This window comes from Labrus bergylta, chromosome 7 (assembly GCF_963930695.1).
Source record: "Labrus bergylta chromosome 7, fLabBer1.1, whole genome shotgun sequence".
Taxonomy (NCBI): Eukaryota; Metazoa; Chordata; class Actinopteri; order Labriformes; family Labridae; genus Labrus; species Labrus bergylta.
This window is the reverse complement of record NC_089201.1, coordinates 24,966,525-24,986,088: the sequence shown is the minus strand read 5'-3', so window position 1 is coordinate 24,986,088 and position 19,564 is coordinate 24,966,525. Positions and strand designations below refer to the sequence as shown.

At 36.9% G+C, this 19,564-nt stretch overlaps 1 protein-coding gene across 1 annotated transcript in view; it reads right to left on the bottom strand.

Annotated features, from left to right (window-relative positions):
- The window catches only part of LOC110003062 (mucin-5AC-like), a 36,531-nt gene extending 22,268 nt beyond the window's left edge, over positions 1-14,263 (bottom strand). The window contains exons 1-28 of the mRNA XM_065957124.1: positions 14,162-14,263; positions 13,928-13,963; positions 13,571-13,832; positions 13,334-13,448; positions 12,557-12,647; positions 12,365-12,477; positions 12,039-12,249; positions 11,774-11,899; positions 10,904-11,021; positions 10,671-10,809; positions 10,469-10,570; positions 10,273-10,342; positions 10,032-10,169; positions 9,763-9,927; positions 9,585-9,679; positions 9,345-9,471; positions 8,994-9,249; positions 5,383-5,432; positions 5,177-5,277; positions 4,930-5,081; positions 4,675-4,813; positions 4,490-4,597; positions 4,219-4,398; positions 3,897-4,136; positions 3,604-3,760; positions 3,334-3,462; positions 747-897; positions 100-143 (exon numbers count right to left, since the gene is read on the bottom strand). Coding sequence (XP_065813196.1) covers positions 100-143; positions 747-897; positions 3,334-3,462; positions 3,604-3,760; positions 3,897-4,136; positions 4,219-4,398; positions 4,490-4,597; positions 4,675-4,813; positions 4,930-5,081; positions 5,177-5,277; positions 5,383-5,432; positions 8,994-9,249; positions 9,345-9,471; positions 9,585-9,679; positions 9,763-9,927; positions 10,032-10,169; positions 10,273-10,342; positions 10,469-10,570; positions 10,671-10,809; positions 10,904-11,021; positions 11,774-11,899; positions 12,039-12,249; positions 12,365-12,477; positions 12,557-12,647; positions 13,334-13,448; positions 13,571-13,832; positions 13,928-13,963; positions 14,162-14,258 — 3,712 coding nt within the window. The 5' untranslated portion in view covers positions 14,259-14,263. The remainder of the gene's footprint in view (positions 1-99; positions 144-746; positions 898-3,333; positions 3,463-3,603; positions 3,761-3,896; positions 4,137-4,218; positions 4,399-4,489; positions 4,598-4,674; positions 4,814-4,929; positions 5,082-5,176; positions 5,278-5,382; positions 5,433-8,993; positions 9,250-9,344; positions 9,472-9,584; positions 9,680-9,762; positions 9,928-10,031; positions 10,170-10,272; positions 10,343-10,468; positions 10,571-10,670; positions 10,810-10,903; positions 11,022-11,773; positions 11,900-12,038; positions 12,250-12,364; positions 12,478-12,556; positions 12,648-13,333; positions 13,449-13,570; positions 13,833-13,927; positions 13,964-14,161) is intronic.
- Between the last annotated feature and the right edge of the window lie 5,301 nt (positions 14,264-19,564).

The window sequence follows — 19,564 nt, the reverse complement described above, 5'->3', positions numbered from 1 at the left end:
AAGTTTATGAATATTTTTTTTATTTTTTTTTTATATACGAATTGTATTCACTTTTAAGTTCTTAAACTTAAAAATCAGTTAAAGTCGTACTCTGCTTACCTTTTACATGATATTCACACTTCGTCTTTGTTGAAGAACAATAACTGAAATGTAAATCAAATAAGAAGTTGAAAAAAAAACCCAATTTAAGATGTTTTAATTGCTGTTTTCCTTGGGTGCAATCAGGTAATTTTTACAACTGTGTTGGTTCTGTGTATTGGTAACTTGATGTCAGGCCAGTGGGACAATAGGCAATCGGTCCAGTGTACCTCACAAGTCTTCCCATGATGTACCATACGGTAATATGACTGAATTCCATTTCAAAAATCCCTGCATACTTCTGGAGTCTTGTAGCAAAATGAACAAAGGAGTGCTTGGCATATTCCCTGCTCCGTGAGTAGGGCTCATGTAACTGTGACCTTTCCACATTTCAAGAAAATAAAGCATCTAACTGTCTTCTTAGAAACCTTTTTCTTTTTTCTAAAAAACCTTAACATACTCACTGCACAAATAAAACATTTTTTTCAAAGGGAATTGAAAATAAAATGGTTTTGAAATATACACAAGATATGTATGCTTTAATATAGCTTAACAAAATTGCTGTGTAAGAAAATGTATTTTGTAATACCATCTTTCAGAAAAACTCTATAAAGGTTGTTATTTACTTTTACACTACCTGTGGCAATAATTTCAAAAAAGCATCTTACCATTTGTAACAGTTTTTTGTTTGAGGCAGGAGCTCCCCTTCTTTATAATGCTTGCCATTGTTATCATAGCAGCCACATGCCTCTTTTGGTACACACTTCATCGTAACTTCCTCCAAATAAGATCTTTCAGGTGGACAACTTGGATAACAGCCTTAAAAATTTGAAAAGCACAGTCAAGAGCAAAACTAGCACAAAGCAGGTACAGGTTTCTAGTCTAAACCAGTCAAAGTGAATGAAGAACTCAAAAAACTCCAGGCATGTCAATATGGAAGCGACTAGTGATCAGAATTCAAATGATAAAGCTAATTCGAAAATGAAAATGCATTAACAGAGATGCTTTTTCAGTTTCAGAATATGGGTGTATTATTTGACTCAAAAATAAAATGATGATTCATTTATCTAACTTGCATTTTAGTTTTTAACTTCAAAAATGCACATTCTTTGGCTAAATTAATATGAAGAAGAAAATCACATTTCCTTTTTCATTTTCAAAAAATGCCCCGCGAAATTTGTGTCATAATTCAAATGAAATTGCTAATTTTAAAATGAAAATGCAGTAAAAGAAAAGCGTTTTCATTTTCAATATTCAGTCATCCAATTTGCATTATACTTTTGCTCTCTATGTATGCATATTGTATGCCATAATTCAAATGACATTTGCCATGCTAAAACGTTTTCACAATTCAAACCAAATCGAAAATGAAATGGCAAAGTGGACGGCGCAGGAAAGTGACGTCAAACTTCAGATCCCAGGCAAGCGGGCGAACGTAATATTTACAGTCTATGAGGCGAGAGGGCAGTATGATGAGTGGCGGGGTGAATCTTTAACGCTGGTACAAGCTCCAAATTAGATGTTGCCCTGATTTTGGAGTTTTAGTTGATTATTCTTTTAATAACTACAGAACAACCTCTGAAAGGGAGCGAGAGCTCATACAGACGGTCGAGAGGGAGAGTGTGTGCCATTACGCACAGAGGAGAAACAATGAAACTTTGTGCACAGAGCGACTGAACTTTCAGTGTGACGTTTGTTAGCTGTTGAAGTTTGAAATGTTTAAAACCTCTTTGAGCTGCTGTTAATACTAAGTATTACTAATAATTACTCCCGAGGATTTTTAAATTAATTATTAATATAGCGTATGAATTTGCGCAGTGACGTTATCATTTAGAATTATGTTTCTCAAGTGAAAACTGTCAACATGTCACTCAGAGACACCGCGATTCTACGGAGTTCTCTTCAGTTGATTTTGAGCGATTATTGTGAATGCTCTGCTGTGCCTGATGCTCTGTGCATTTTTAAAGTAGGCTATTCCATGACTTTTTGCCTCCTCCTGCCCCACCAGATCAGCACTCTCTCTGTGTGCCGGGACCTTAATATTTACAGTCTATGGCAGGGACCTCAGGGTTTACATACTAACCACTGGTCATGGTTCTATCTGGGTAAGCCAGTCACAGGCAAAATATGGCACCAAGTACGGCAAGCAACAAGTGAGGCAATATATCAAAGGGGGAAAATAGAAAAGGGGAAATTTATGAATCTCACTGTGTGAAATCGGAGTAGTGTGACGGCATGAAGATTCTTAATTGAGTGACTCTGACGGTCAGAGATAGTGGCATGGTTTCATGCGTGAGACTTGGCAGCTCTGGTTAGAGTTGCTGAAAAGTTCAGTGTGCGCTGAAAAAATCACTCCGATTGCTACCTGTATCACAGTGGGAACTAAACTCAACTAAAGCTTCATCCCGCCACCCGTCGTACTGCCCGCTCGCCTCATAGACTGTAAATATTACGTTCGGCCGCCTGGGAGCTGAAGTTTGACGTCACTTTCCTGTGCCGTCCACTTTGCCATGTGATTTTCTAGTTGGTTTGAATTGTGAGAACTTTTTAGCATGGCAAGTTTGAAAAAGAAAAGCCAAAGACCTTTTAGTTTTCATTTGAATTATGGCATACAATATGCATACATAGAGAACAAAAGTATAATGCAAATTGGATGACTGAATATTAATTTTAAAAATAGGTTTTCTATATTCTGAAAATGAAAACGCGTTTCTGTTACTGCATTTTCATTTTAAAATTAGCAATTTCATTTGAATTATGATACAAATTTAGCGTAGCATTTTTTGAAAATGAAAAAGCAAATGTCATTTTCTTCTTCATTTTAATTTATGTATTTGTGCATTTTTGAACTTGAAAACTAAAATGCAAATTAGATAAATGAGTCATCATTTTATTTTTGAGTCAAATAATACACCCATATTCTGAAACTTAAAAAGGATTTCTGTTAATGCATTTTCATTTTCGAATTAGCTTTATCATTTGAATTCTGATCACTAGTCGCTTCCATATGTCAACAGTATCGGACAGAATCTGACGAGAACCAATGTTCCATGCATTCAACATCAAAGACTGGTAGGCTGTGTACATTTTTGTTTAATGATGGCTAAAACTGATGTTGTTTAAACTTACCCATTTACTGCTTATACGGTATGTTAACAGTTAAACAAAGGAAAGAGATAAACTACACAGAGTTGTGCACCGATGCCCCAACTTCATGTCATCAAACTAGCGACAACCAGGACCTCACATTTGTACCTTCTAATTCTGGAATTTGATTGTAGCACTCTCCTGAGGGATTCCTACATGTCTTCATGCATGGTTTTCCACATGGTTCATAATGCCATTCACATTCTCCATCAGGGTTGTAAAAATCACAGAATAGAGCTAAAGAAAAAAAGGTTTCAAATATGGTTACTTCATCATGTACCAAATCTAGTCAATTTTACAATAAATGAACACAAAGTTATGCTAGATGATAATAATGCTCTTCTCATCTTCTAACAGACACACAGATAAAACACTTACGGCAGATGGTGGGAGTTCTCCATTTTATACATGCCCCGGCCTTATTACAGGCTGCTGCATAGGCTGCAACACTTGAGCAGAAACATTCACAATCTCCTCCTGTATTGCAGGCACATGTGTCTTTCACACAAGCATCATAATAGTTTTGTGGATCCACCTTTTCAAAGAAACCTCTGTTAATGCAATGTTCTGCTAGCATATATATATACTGTATATATATATAGTGCCAGTAATGGTACTAAACTGATTGTAATGAATGTGTTTGTTCTATCAATTATTTGTTTTGTTTTTACCTTTGAATGGCAAACAGCAAATACTTTACTGTTGATAATGCTGCAGTGTTTTAATGCCCATGCCTGTCTGTGTGAGTACAGACTGCAAGGATTTTTTAGTGCTTTGGCATTAGGACAGGTAGGTGACACTTTCCAGCTGTTTCCAAACTCAAGGGCTTCAACGACAACTTCTTTGTTCCTTGTGGTAAAATCATTTTTTATATTGCCATCGTAATTCCCACACAGTCCACAGACTTTCCCCTAAAAGAAAAGGAGATCAAGTTACTGGTTAGAGTGGATACCTTATTAACACAACTGAATACCTGTGTATCTGTTCACTAACCTTGAATGTGGAGCTCAGTTTGATCATGAGTGTTGTCTTCTTATTCCAAATGAGAACAAGACCATTCTTTGCCTCAATGACGAGGTATATACCAATAGTGTGGACCTGATATGGTATGTCAATTCCTTTGTTTTGTTTGATTACTTTGACATCTTCCTCCGAAAGAACAATTTCTGTGTTCTAAAAAAAAACATGTTAGTTTGTAACCCCACAATGTCATTTTCCGATTTTTTTAAACATGATTAAACATGCATACAATAGTGTTACGTACCCCTAAGTAGAGCTTAATAGCAGTGGAGCAGATGCTTTCAGTTGTTCCACATGGGATGCTCTCAGTTACAACCCTGAAAGTGCCATCCATTTGGTCCCCACAGTAATCCTGTCAGACACTGATGTCAGTTTCTTAGGACTGACTTTTGACAAATAACAAAGCCTTGATCTAAGCATTTTCCCTACCTGGGTAAAGACGTATCCACAGTCTCCGTTAAAGGAAAACTTCTTTTCATCAAAAGTGATGTAGTGTCCTTCTCCATATATGGTACAGGTACCATCACACTGACGATCTGTACACTTCCATTTTCTGCTTTTGCAAGTGCTATGATTTAAACAGATATGATAACATTAAATTGAATAGATCCATTTACAAAAAAAATAGCAAACATTAAACTGGCAAAGCAATATATTTGTTCCGGAAAAGATAAAGGGGCCTACCAGGTATTGCAGTCTACAGTGACAGTCTGTCCAGATGGATAAGATTCTCCATGATATGTGCAGGGACAGTTCTCTTCTGCAATACAGCCTCCTTCATCATCTGACAGTAGGCCAGCAGGACATACACAGCCTGAGACACATTTTTTACTGACCTATACAGCGTAAATCAAAGTATTTAGCATGTTATTCTTCTGTTAAGAAGTGTACAATATACAAAAAATGGCATGAACCAAATGGTTTATCTTACACATTCTGTGTCCACTGTTTGGCAGCTTTTTTGGCACTCAGATCCGTTGACACCAGGCTTTGCACTTGAGCAGTCGAAATATACCATTGGACTTTTGCAAGCTGTAGACAATGATAGCGTGTTACAAAGATAACCCCTGTGTTTTTGTGTTGTTCATATGTTGTTTGATATAAAAATACTATGACAAACTGGGAGCTTTGACCTACATTCCCTAATGTGGATTCCTGTACAGCTTAGTTTTCCACCATGGCATGAGCTGAAATACAAAGAAAGAATAAACAATGGAACAAGAGGAGAAATATAATTTCTTATTATTCCCTGCTCATATTTTCTACATTGCTTGCTTAAGCAAAAAAAAAAAGAAGCAATGCAGTGCTTGGCTTCCAACTGGTAGAACTTTTCCAATCTTACATTCTACTGGTTCATTAAGTTATTGGGGCCAGGGGCATGTCCAGACTTTTTTCCACTGATCATAACTGGAGCACTAACTCGTGTAGGGGTGCCATGAAGTATGTATGCAGACACATTAATGATATGCATTTACTAACTGTTTGTTTCCACTGATGTTATTTTCCTGTGTTTAATTCTTACTTAAAGGCTTTAAATGCGATTTTTTGATCCAGCAGATGTCGCCATTGAGCACCAGCATGACCAAAACAACCCCCCATGGGGTCTAACGTCTAAAAGTCAATGGGGATTTTGAATGGGTTTTTGGTTAGACGCCTGAAATAAGGTCTGTGGTTAACACAAGCTTAAGAGATGTTGGCGTTTTGTTATACCACATCAACTACGTTAGGTAATACCCCCACTTGTGAATTTTGAAGTTTTTACGTGTCTTTAAAAAGGCGGTTGCTAACAAGGGGCTAAATGTGACTACAGTGGTTGTAGGGGACATTAAACGTCATCACGCTGGACACAGAGGCCGGGAACTCTCTCACTAGTCGGAGATGTCTCATGTAGGTATACTACAATAAACCAGATTGTGGCAAAAGCTCGGCAAAATTGGCGTGGATGGCATTGAATCTTCAAAAATATAAGTACGACAGCTCGTCCAACACAAGGCCCAACACATTCTCGTAAAGGAGTTCACACAGCCCGGATAAGGCCGCACCTGCGGAAAAATCCATCATCCATTTGACGGATCCAATTGCATCTGTCAAAGCTGATATCCTCTCATCCTTCAATCCATCAATCAATTTGTATTTGTATAGCGTCAACTCATAACAAGTGTTATATTGAGACACTTTACAAAAGAGCAGGTAAAATACCTTACTTTTTGTCTGTTAACATTACAAAAGAGCAGGTAAAATACCTTACTCTTTGTCTGTTAACATTACAAAAGAGCAGGTAAAATACCTTACTCTTTGTCTTTTAACATTACAAAAGAGCAGGTAAAAGACCTTACTAATTGTTATGTTACAAAAAGCAGGTAAAAGATCTTACTTATTGCTATATTACAAAGACCCGGCCTATCCTTGAGAAAATAAATAAATATAATAAGAGAAGAGCTAAAGAGCGCCTTGGCAGAGGATTTCGAATCCCTAATGAAGGAAATAAAGGCCTTGAAAACTGAAATTGCTAGCAACACAGCCTCAATACGCATGGAAATTGAACAGGTGAAGGCCCATGTGAAAACTGTTGAAGCGGGGCTGTCAACTTGGTCTGATGAAGTCCTGTCGGTACAAGTGAACGTGCAAGACCTCAGTAAACAAATGAAAGATTTATAAGAAAAGTGTGAGGACTTGGAGGGCAGGATGCGGAGAGGGAATATACGGATCACTGGTGTACCGGAGCGATCGGGATCAAGCTCTCCCACAGCTGATTCCAAACTTATTCAAGAGGTGCTGCAGATGGAGAAAGAGGTGCGGGTGGAGCGCTCCCACCGCAGCCTGACGCAGAGAAGACCGGGGGACAAACCACACGTAATAATCGCAAGACTACACAATGGACATTCTGTGGACAACTCAACTACAAAGGAAGTCCGATCGCCATATTCCCGGACTACACAGCAAATGTCGCTAAAGCCAGAGTGGCCTTCATGGAGGTCAGGAGGATGCTACGGGGGAGACAGGGAATCCTCTATGGACTTCTCTTTCCAGCCAAGTTTCGCATCTCTCACAACAACGCGTAAAAAGGAGTTCGTTGATGCTACCAAAGCTTTGGATTACGTTAAGAAAAACGTATTCTGGCCGCGGGCGGGAGAGAAAGATACATGAGGGAGGTATGTATGTAGCAGGTGTTGTACAGGATCAGATATGATCAAGCATTATTTACTTTTTTTTGCCTGTATGGTGTGGTTCATAGGTGACATACTTTTATAGGTCACATTTTGTTTTCTATTATTACTATTTTCAGGACTGATAGGCTACCATTATATTGTTATGCTTACATCTTTTACCTTTTAATTTTTTTCATGCATACCCTTAAATAGGGAATTCATACCTTTAATAATAATCTTTCTATACAATATATTTCCACATCAGTATTAAGATGTCGTTATGTTCATAAATGACATGATGAGGTTCTGCAGGTGCCTAAGCTGCTTGCTATAATTATTCTGTTTGGCTTTTTACCCAAGCATATATATATATATATATATATATATATATATATATATATTTTTTTTTTTTACCCTATGATAGAGTTAAGTTATATCTGTCTTGTTGTTTTTTTCTTTTATTTTTGTGTTTATCCTTGTAAACATATAGATACAGCTGTAAACAAAAAAGGAACATTGAAGAACTGTGAATATTATTATATAAACTGTTGAATCTGAAATAAAAACTAAGTTTAAAAAAAAAAAGAAATACGTCATATGGTTTGTTCTCTATTAAACAACTTTCATACGTGAGGGGATGAGTCGGCCGGCTGGCCCGACGATGTAAACAAACTGCAGATAGGACACGGAAAACTCGGAAAGCATCACAGACAGTGGGACTCGGGTGTTACACCCATTGTAGACAGTCATGACTTGCAGAGCTATTTTCAGAGGATATACTTGATTTCTATTATATTTAAGTGTGAAAAATCACATATAAAGCCTTTAAAGAAGTGTGGCAATGTATAAATCATCTTAGGACAACCAAAGGAAATGTGCCACTTTAAAAAGTCAAAAATGTACAACAGCCTTTTGCAAACCAACCCCAATGGTTGACTTCACCATAAGTCCTGCCTCTGAGAAGTCAAATAATGATAAAAACAATAATAGATGTATTAACAATGCACCTTTCAAAACCAGAGTAACAATGTGCCACACAGGTAGGCATAAAAAAACATCAGTAAATATGGGCCCACCAAGATGTTAAATAACCCATCATAGTTTTAGGTCATTCAGATTTCAAGGGCACTGGGGTATGTCACCTCTGGCCAACCCGCTTGACACATAACTGAGTGGGCCCCAACTAACACTAACCGCGCAACAGATCTTTACAAGTGTCCTTGCTGGTTTCTGAGTGATACTCAACGCCCAATTCTTGTAATTAGCAAATTTACACACGCCCATGTGTGCACCTATGATTGTGAATCAAACTCCCACCATTTGCACTAGGGGCTATGATCCTGACATATTTAGAATTATTTATTCTCAGTTATAAATAAATGCCACAAGTTAACTTAATGTCTTGGGTGTAAAAATAAAAAAAATCCCAACATTTAAAGTTATCCTCCTGCTGGAGAGCCGTTTGTTCCATGTCATTCCCCACCCTTTTCTCCTCTAAACGTTGGCTACACCTGACAAATAAAGATTTCAATAACCTCATTTTAAATTGCTTTAAAGGTGTTTCTACATCAATTTTACTGGAAATATTTAAATCCTCACCAAGTTTGTCCGCTGATTCTTATGACGCTGCCGGGAGCAACCACCATGTCTTCCACATAACAGGGGCATTTTGTAGCTGACACACACTCTCCCTCGTCATTAAGGTAAGTTCCTTTTGCACAGCCGCAGCCATCAAGCGGGGTAAATTTAACCTCACATGTTAAGTCCGACTGACTTAGAGAGCGACAGGTGCGACCACAGCTTTCCATTTGGTAGCCATACACAAAGTTAGATGGGCATGTTGTTGTGTATTGCTCTGTTGAAAGGGGGAAAAAAAAGTTTAGTTTTAGCTTGATTTTAATAAATATGTATTATTATTACTTATCTTCATTAACTCCACATTTCACTTACTGCATGTGATGTCCCTCCATCCCTCCAATAAGACACCTTCAGCAGCACATGCATGGACGTAGGAGGATAAAGCAGCACACATGCATTTCTCACTATTGTCACAGATGCAGGTGTCATAAATACAAGACTGTGAAGAGAAGCAGCAACTAGTTAAGTTAATAGTTGAAAAGTGCAGTAGAATGAATGACTCACATGCAATATTGATACACATAATGTACATAAAAACAAATATCTACTTACAGCTTCATAATCTTCAGGGTTTATTTCAGAATGGCACTGGGAGAAAATCCCATTAGCATCTGACAGCAAGGAGCACCAGTATTTGGCATATTTCTCTGTAAAAACAAATAAACATGTTTACTGGCAGCCTGTTGTGAAGACTGATTCTACGATATACGATAAGGTGTCTCAGACCTACCCTTGTCTACACTCTGAGAACATGGATCCATCAGTCTATTTTTCACATTGGGACAGCTTGTTTTGATCTTCCATGTGTTGGCAAATATCCCAGCCGTTCCTTCGATCAATCCATTCGTTGTTTTGAAGTCATCTGCTTCCACATCATTAAAATCTCCACAAAGGCCTTGTTTGAGAGAATGACTTCAGCTTAGTAACTAATGATAATATTCATTTCATGAGGATGTTGTTTAGTATAATAAGCAAGAGCACTTAAGAAAAGAAACACACCCTTGAGTTTTCCTTTATTGGACACATTGGCTTTGATGTAAATCTGCATAAGGGATGTTAACTGAATCTCAAGATGAAGCCCGTAGGAGGTGCTGATCACAACAAAGAATGTTGATGGGCTTAAAATGGTTACATCATCTGTGAAAAAAAAGCATTTTCACATTAAAAAGCATTGTTTGATTGGAGCAGTCAGTTATGTTGTGATTTTAAAGAACAGTAACTAAAATAAGCAACCACTCACCTAAGAAAGATGGCAGGTTAGCCAAAATGTTGTTTTTAAAAACCTGTCCGTCAGCTTTTACTACAATCGTCTGCAGTGGAAAATAAAAATGGCAATATTTCTGTTAAAACTAAATCTTTCAAACACATTTAAAAGGAAAAAAAAGTGGGATAAAGGTACTTTATTAGGAGAGGGCCATTCCATAGACAAAGCTTACCATTTGGTTAGGCAGTAGAAGAGTGACTGCAGTCAGGCAAGTTGATTTAGCTGTTTTTTCACAGCCACGGAAGTCACCAATAACAGTAGTGCCATGCATTTCCTAAAGATAAGAAGATAACATTTTTTAGTAAATTACAAACTGGTTTTGTGGGTTTGATTGTGAATTAAATTATGAATTTATTTCAGTTTGAATGCCTCACCTTAGTGAGAACATAAGAGCATTCTCCATGGAAAGTGTATTTTTTATCATCATAGGTAAAAATGTGCGATCCACCCAGCACAGAGCAGATACCAGGACAATCCACATCCTTACAGTTCCACTGGCCTTTGGTACAGGTGCTGAAAATAGAGTTCAGTCAGTTTGACTGTTCATATCACCTTAAGCAAACATGATGCAAATTTGAACATTAAATGAAATATGTAAATATATTACCATGTTTTACATGTCCTAGAGTATGATTCTCCTGATTTGTATTCCTTGCCATTGTGTAAGCAGGAGCACTGGTCAACAGCAACACACCCAGTCTGCGCAACGTCATCAAAGACAGTCCCTTTGGAGAGACATAATGACATGATTAGTCTTAAGCCAAAAGTCAATTTATTTAAACAATGCAAAACCAGTTAATGTTGTACTTATGTATTGTAAATGAAAAGTGCTTAGTGAATCATTTGAGAGCATGTATGAACAGCAAACAATGAGTTCTTTTATTTAACCATAAATTTTACAGTCCTAAAACTTCTGTACAAGGCAAATATTTTTAGCATAAACACATATCTTCACAAGAATTAAATCATTAAATCAAAACACCTAAACTGGCCTTCACTGTCCATTTATTTATTTGAATTTGTTTATACATTTAAAATAGGTTAAGTAAACCCCCCCCCCCCAGAACTAATGTGATGGATGTGCAAACCTAAAAATCTAACATTATTATTCATAATAATAATAATAATAATAATAATAATAATAATAATAAAAGCTTGGATTTATATAGCACCTTTCAATAAACCAAGGGACATTTTACAGTAGTAAACTTAACATTTCATATTTAATTCAGTATTCTACTCTGCTTCAAACAAAATTACAGATGCTTGCCTGCCATTTAAAAAATCGTGACAGCTTCATGAATGTATTCAAACTGCATTTAATACTAACTTGCATATCAATTGCAAAAGTCAAAAGCACTTAACATTAATTACAAAACAGTAGTTACTTATTTGTGTGAAATGAATACAACAAATATTGTTTAATTCTTCGGGACTCTGTATAAATGTCATCTGTACTTGAGTTCTGGAAACTTACCAGACGGACAGAAGCATCCATCTACGCAGTGATCATCACACACTTGGCTTCTCTGGGGATTGCTGCAGGTGTCAGTACAGGGACTTTCACATTCCTGATACTCCATGTTGAAAGGGCATGTTTTTGCTATTCAACACAGACAGACAAAAAAATGATCTAGATACAGCCATTTTAAAATAAAATAGTATAGTAACGGTGGAGTAAAATCATCAAAGCTAAAAAAAATAAAAAAAATAGATATAAATATTCTGTCTGCTGTTCTCACCACACAGCTCTGCGGTCTTCCAATTTTGTGGTTGTCCGCCTGCATGAGCACACTGACGGGAGAACTCTGATACAGTTGAACACAAGCATGTTTTGCTGCTGTTACAGTGGCACAGGTCCTGCACACAGGCTTCGATAAAGGACTCAGTATCGATCAGGTCTTGACAGCTGAGGAAAGCCGGTCCTGACAGCAGGTTCTCACAGAGGCCTTTCTGTGGATCAGTTTATGTAATCTATTTAAATTGTGTCTCATAGTTATATATAATGAATATGTATAATTTATAAATAGATTAATTAAAGGTCAGTCCATTTTCCATTCTCACATACCTGGTTTGCACAGATTTGATTGGCTTCAGCAGAGTCCTCTTCACATTTTCCATCAGGTCCATCCACTTTCCAGTTAGCCCCATATTCCTCTTTTGCTACAGACTCGCTTGTTTCTAGTGAGAGAGTTTTAAGCAAAGGTTTAGACGGATTCTATGAAGTTTTTTTTTACCAGCTTCATAATTTAGCAATTACCTGTTTTGATGAACTCATCATAAATCTGGATGCCATTGAAATCACCACACAGGCCACAGGTCTGATTCATGAATTGTGTATCCAACTCAACCTTAGATCAGAGGAACAGTAAAAGTGATTGAAATGCGAAGATGATGTTGACATATCTTAAAAAAAAGAACTGCAGTTTTTGCCCGACAACATTTTTTGAATAGTAGTCTCTTATTGTAAATGATAGTTTGAAAATCCACATGACAACTAAGCAAATGTTGACTGCGAATAAAATTTTTCCAAGAAAAGGGGACTTAAACTTTTGAAAAAATAAAATGTACTTGAACTTTTTGATTGACTTTTGTGCTCCTTATTGCAGGCATAGCCTTCCCTTTTCTTTTGGTTGCCTCTGATTAATAAAACGTTGTCTTTAATTGATTGAATAGTCTGCCTCTGCTGTTGCTTTTCTGATTTTAAACAGCATCTCTGAGACTTATATCTTTGGTAGGATCATAAATTACTTCTTTAATGCCATTAAAGGATAATTCATCAACTTCAAAATTGTCCAAAGTTTTTATCAAACAGCTAACCCTCAGAAATGTGTTGACCTTTAATTTAAATTGAATTTATCTTTATGCCTCCTGATTCAATTCTTGATTCTTTCAAATAGCAATACAACTGTAGATTATTTATAGTCAGATCTTCATGTCTGTGTCTATCAGTCCCCAAAAATATATTTAAACACGTCAGACATGATTTATACATTGCCAAAATGAAATTATGACATTGCACAATGATTATGCTTACCGAAAGGGAGTTTTCTTCATTCCACATGACAGTCAAACCCAGCTTTGCCTCGATTTTAACATAGGACATAACTTTTCCAATAGAAATGCCATTCTGGCTGAATGGTACAGTGACACTAGATAGCACAAAACACATTACAAAAAGATGATAGGACATTACCTTCACTGGTAAAGAAGAGTCACAAAAGCTTCAATGGTAAAAAAAAACAACTACTCCCATCATCAAAAACAGACTCACATTTTATCATCGACTTTGACGCCAGTGTTGTCTAATTTCACAATAACTCCATCAAGTTTCATCGTGATCTTTTTAATGGTGGTGACACCATTTTCCTCCTGCCGTTGGAACTGAATATTGAAGTTTTCATAGTCGTTCTTGCAGTCAGAAACCAGGACGTAGTTGCACTTTAAGGGAAGCTGAAAGAAGTCTCCATCAAAAGTCTTGAAGTGGTAGTTTCCCCATGAGCTGCAGAACTGGGCATTGTGAGTGGATATCACTTCTAGTTTGTGTGGGGAAAAAAATGCCGTTAGACGATGGTTGAAACTGTACATTTCTACCTTGATTCTCATTATTTTTTGAAAAATAATAAATTACCCGTGATCACTGGCTTTTTCATCATCTCAACCGTCACTTCAAAAAAATAATACATACAGTCAGTGCACATCAACAAAAAATATCAGGCAAAAGCACTGTTACATTTTATGTTATCCAGTAAGGACATCAGAACATGTTTTTAGGATGTATTTGTCTTGATATATTAATGACATTATTGATCATTAATTAGATTTAATTTTTGCCCTCTCCGTATGTTCCTGGGAGTGTACATACCACTGCCAGCTGTAGATAGCCCCAGGCAGAGGCCGAGCCACGGTATCACCCATTCAAGTGGCATCCTGGCAGTTCTCGTAATACCTGAGTAAACCATGTTCAGACAGGGATTGTTGAGCCAAATGGTCCTGTACTACCAATGTGTTGTATTATAGCGCATTAGGTGTTTGCAGATTAGGAGGAGTACAAGAGGAATACTGGGCGTCAAACCTTGTGGTTTCTCTCTCTATAAGGATCACACCCATAAAGAAGCTGCTTAAGACAACACTGCATCTTTATGTATCTGTGTCAAGAAGCTTCCTGTCAATCACTCTCAGACTCCATTTATAGTCATGTCTGGTTATTATTAACAAATACCCTGTGAGACTGAGAACTCTTACATGTAGGTTTCAGGATTCCTCAGTAAAATTTAACTTCCATATGCTTCTTGTTTTTATTGAGGTCCTGGTTGTAATGAGGGGGAATTAGTATGTCATTCATTGTAAATTCACAAAATTGAGTATTTTTTTCAATGATCCAGAGAATTTTAAGCTTTGGGTTGTGCCACCATGACTACAAACAGTATGTATGTATTGTTGTAAATCTGAGTAAATCCACATATCACTGGACCAAACATTGACCAAACATTTGTTAAAGACTTAAGGGAATGGTGATATGTACATTGACCTTTGCATGTGCTTCTACATGAAAGTCTTATCTTAAGAAATTTGACATAATTACTAAGGGTTGGGCCACAACCTTTTTGAGGTTCACTATCAATTTTCCTTTTGTATAATTTGTGTATAGGAATGTGTATAGGGCCCAGGCTGGGAAGGAGTGTGTCTTGTTTGGGGACCTCACATGTGCATTTTTGCTTTTGCAGATTATGTCATTCTTTCAGCCTTTATAAAAAGTGACTGCCAGCACACATTAGAGTGGTGAAAATTCAAGCATATAGTCCACAAGTTGTGGTGCATGCATGTGTTGAGGACCATGTCATCTTTCAGGCAGAGCAAGTGAACTGTTCAATTGCTGAAATGTGTCTCATTGAACTCATCTCTGGTGGGGATGAGTCTGCCTACAGGTGGGAGGCTGACCATCTGGTGACCTGTTGCAGCGAGAACAATCTAGAGCTTAATGCTTTGAAGACAGTGGAGATGCTTGTGGACTTCAGGAAAAAACGCATCAACCCCCATCACCATTTGTGACTCCACTTTCCGCTTCCTGGGGACAATCATCACCCAGGACCTCAAGTGAACAAAAGACAGCGGAGGATGTACTTCCTGCAGCAGCTGAAGAAATGAAACCTGCAAAAGACCACGATGGTTCACTTCTACACTGCCATCATCAAGTCCATCCTCTCCTCTTCCATCACAGTCTGGCACGCTGCAGCCACAGAAGAGGACAAATGCAAGCTGCAGTGTAGCATCCAATCTGCAGAGAGGGCGGCTATCTACCATCTCTCCATGACCTGTACACCTCCAGGACCCAGGGTCCTCTCTTAGTAAACGTGTTGAAGGATGCTTCACAGTGTCATAGACATACAGCCCTTTTGCCAACCTTGGTTTTTAATGACTCTAATCTTGCAGGCACTGCCCTTTTTCACAGTTTCACAAAATACTCACATTTGTCTTGTTTTCACTGAAGTAACTTATAGCCAAAGGTAAGAAAATGCCATACTCACAGAGCCATTTTCTGCAAACTGAATTGTATCCTGAAGAGAGAAACTCAGAAGCTTAACACTAACTTATGATCTCTCAAACTAAGCTATCCAGTCTCATTTGTCGATAGCTAATGCATATCATTCTTCTGCTCAGCCTTATACTCAGGTTGTGACCCGGTTTGTGCTTGCAGGAGGGCAAAGATATGTGTATGAAAAAAGATATTAAATAAACTAACAAACAACACACACACACACACACACACACACACACACACACACACACACACACACACACTCAAACAAGCAAAAAAACACACAAATAAGAATGCTGATATACTTCAGTTTCTTAATCATGATCATGTGAACTGATAGCCCACAGAGATGAGTCAACTTCAGCTCAATCAGGTTTCACATGTTCATATCCCTAATAGACAGGTCGAAGTGAAGTTGCCCTATCCAGTTTTCCCAGTTAATCCTCCCAGTACACACATTCAGAAGAAAACATATGGCATTGGCACAAAAACTACATACAGTCTTTTATTAAATGAGCTTTTAAATGCTTTAAAAAAAAACTTTTGATACTGCTGAACAGAAGCAAAACAGAAAGGAGAACTCCAAATGTTTCCAGGGAACTGTCCTCCAATTTCGAGGTTGCCCTCCAGCACGGGCACTGTTTGAAAAACTTGGACAGTGTGCTGCAGACACAGAAGTCATTTGACTTTGTTACAGTCACATGTCCTGCACAAAGGCCTGGATGTAAGGTTCAGGTTTGATCGTATTGGTGCAGGAGCTCCAGGACTCTGAACGCAGCATCTTTTAAACGGTGGTTTTCTTAATGGGCTAAGACAAATGTATTCTGTTGGAAATGGTGAGCAAATGACCATATAGCACAAGTGAACTTGGATGGTAAAGCCTTTGCATGAATCCAGCACAGTCCCAGCATCCAGTGAGCAGTCTTTTTCTTTTTAAGTCCCTCACAATCATTGTTTGGATGATTGTCTAGATGATCATTGCCAAACTCCAAAGGGCTGAATTTGAGATCAGAGCTTGATTTTAACTATAATAAGATACACATGATCCCTTAATGTAACAAAGACTGAAGTATGGGTTTCCTTATACATAAGATAGATGTTTATTTAAAGTTTATAACAAACCAATAACAACTCAGTGTAGACAGAAACACTAAATATTCGTCAAGTGAAATTCACAATATGACTGAAATGTGTTTTGTTCGTTTTTAATTAATAAAAAATATCATGTATACTTCTGTTCATAGTCTTTTAAACTTTCTTAGGATAACAGGTTCTGATGACGAACACCACAAACTGAGTTTCCATCATCTTCCTCTCTCTTCTTGTGTGTGCCTTGAGACAGCTCCTGGTAACATGGATGTGCTCTCTGCCCTGAGCGCTGTAGATGCTGCTGACAAAGTTGTAAACTGAGGACACAAAATCATGATCAATACGTCTAAATATGCACATAAGTACAGTATTTCAAAAACAACATTTGCACTATTACATGTCTCAACACAATGAAAGAATGATCCATCCTGTATCACATAAGTACGATTTAGAAATGTGGTAACTTAATGTCGGGGTGAGACCAATCTTAGAGACAGTGCTGTATATTATTCAATCAATCAATCAATCAATCAATCAATCAATCAATCAATCAATCAATCAATCTTTATTTGTATAGCGCAAAGGTAAAATACCTTACTATAGTACAAAGACCTAACGTTAATCCATCATGAGCACAGCAACATTTAGCTTAGCTCAGCTTCTTAAGGAAAAATCATTCTGATATTGTAACAATCTGCAAAATTGTTCAATAAAATCTTAGATATAGAAAACTTAGGCTTTCTAGCGAGGTCATCAAGGAAACTGGAAAGAGCCAAAGCAAGGGAGAAAAAAATAATAATAAAAAAAATCTGGACATGTTTGTTGCCACAGTTGGCTCGTTGTCAAAAAAGCAAGTTAATGTCCCACCCTGCAGATTTTCGCCAAAACATGCCTCTACATATCGCCGCTAACATATCTCTCAAGTAAACCAGCCATTGAAGGAGACCCTTATGGAAAAAACTACTTTGACAATGTTTTACTGAAAATGTGTTCATCTGTTCAAGGCTAACTAGTAAGTAAGTAAGTAAGTAACAATCTCTGGAAGGATTTTCTGGAGAGGTCAATAAATATGTGTTAAAATATACAAAATCACAAGATGACATCTAAAATGTGTCCAAAACTATATTACATCATATTAGCACAAATTTCAAATACACTTAAGAAATTTGATAAGGCTTGAGATAAATACAAGCTTCAATTGATTCAGACAATATGACGTACCAGTCAAGCAAAAGCAACATGGAATGTGTTATCTAACAATTGTTAGAATCTGCAGTAACACTTTATATTAAGGGGCTTGTAATGAGCATTAATAACAGGTAATAAGTGACTTATAAGACCTTATTAGATTCTTATTAACACAAATAAGACTATATAAGTGTTAATATAGGCATAATTAACACATTTATTATGTCTTGTAAGACTATGTATAGGCTCTTATTAGAAACGTATTAACACTTTATATACCACCATAAACATTAATAAGATGTTTATTAACATTAATAAGACTTCATCAGTGTTAATTGAACTATAAATTAATTTATAATTGGCTTGTAAGACATTCATTAACACAAAGAAACTTGTTTATATATATATATATATATATATATATATAAGTGACCTATAACCTGTTATTAATGGTTATTACAAGCACCTTAACATAAAGTGTTACCCTATTTTTAAGACTTCATTGGCAACCGTAAAACAGCTGACAGTGTGCTCCTTGTTTTAAATGTATTCTTTAAATGTTCATTCTATGTTTGGACCGTCCAAGTGTCAACCCTACATTCAAATGATGCATTATGTATTATTACAATGGGACTAACTTTTAAAATGTAATTACATATTTAAAATATAAATAAAAGTAAACAAGTTTAGCTTTTAGAAACAAAACTTTCAGCGATTATTTTACACATTTAGTTTGGCTTTTTGTTACATTTCTGTTTACCTCTAGATTTTCTGTCAAGTTGTATGACACACTACTTTGTTATAACTGCTGTGGGAGTGGGAAGTCAAATAGTGGTTTGTCAAAAGTTATTACAACATGTTGCTCATTCTCTGTCTACAATCAAAACTTTTCCAGTGTAATTTGTTTTATCGACTGTCCTGATTGGATTAACACGTTTGTTGTCACGGTCACCATCTGAAGGAGTGGTCCAACATTGTGTTTGCTGTTGGCGGAGCTCACACACCAGTATTGTGTAGATGAAACATAACAGTATGTTCTGTCTTCCAAGCACCATAGATAAAGAAGACTATAGCAAACAGCATGGCAAGTGTTTGTATAGGTTGATGTGCTGGAATTGGACGAAGCAATAAGATCAGTTCACAAACTGTGTCGTTTTTAAACCTCCAGAATGTTTAAATGGTAGCATAACTCAGAGATATAAGCACTAATTATCATCATTCACATTCCTGCCTAAAGCTACTCCCTTGTAGCCTACATGTTTTTTACATGTCACCACAACCTCCTTGTAAGTATTGGAAAAATAATAAAAATAATAATAGTTATAATAATAATAATTTATACTTTAATATTCCCTCTGGGAGAAATTTGGTTTTACACTCTGTTTAATGAACATGATACACACACATAGGCCTAAATAAACACAAGCACAAACAGGATCCTATGGACATGCA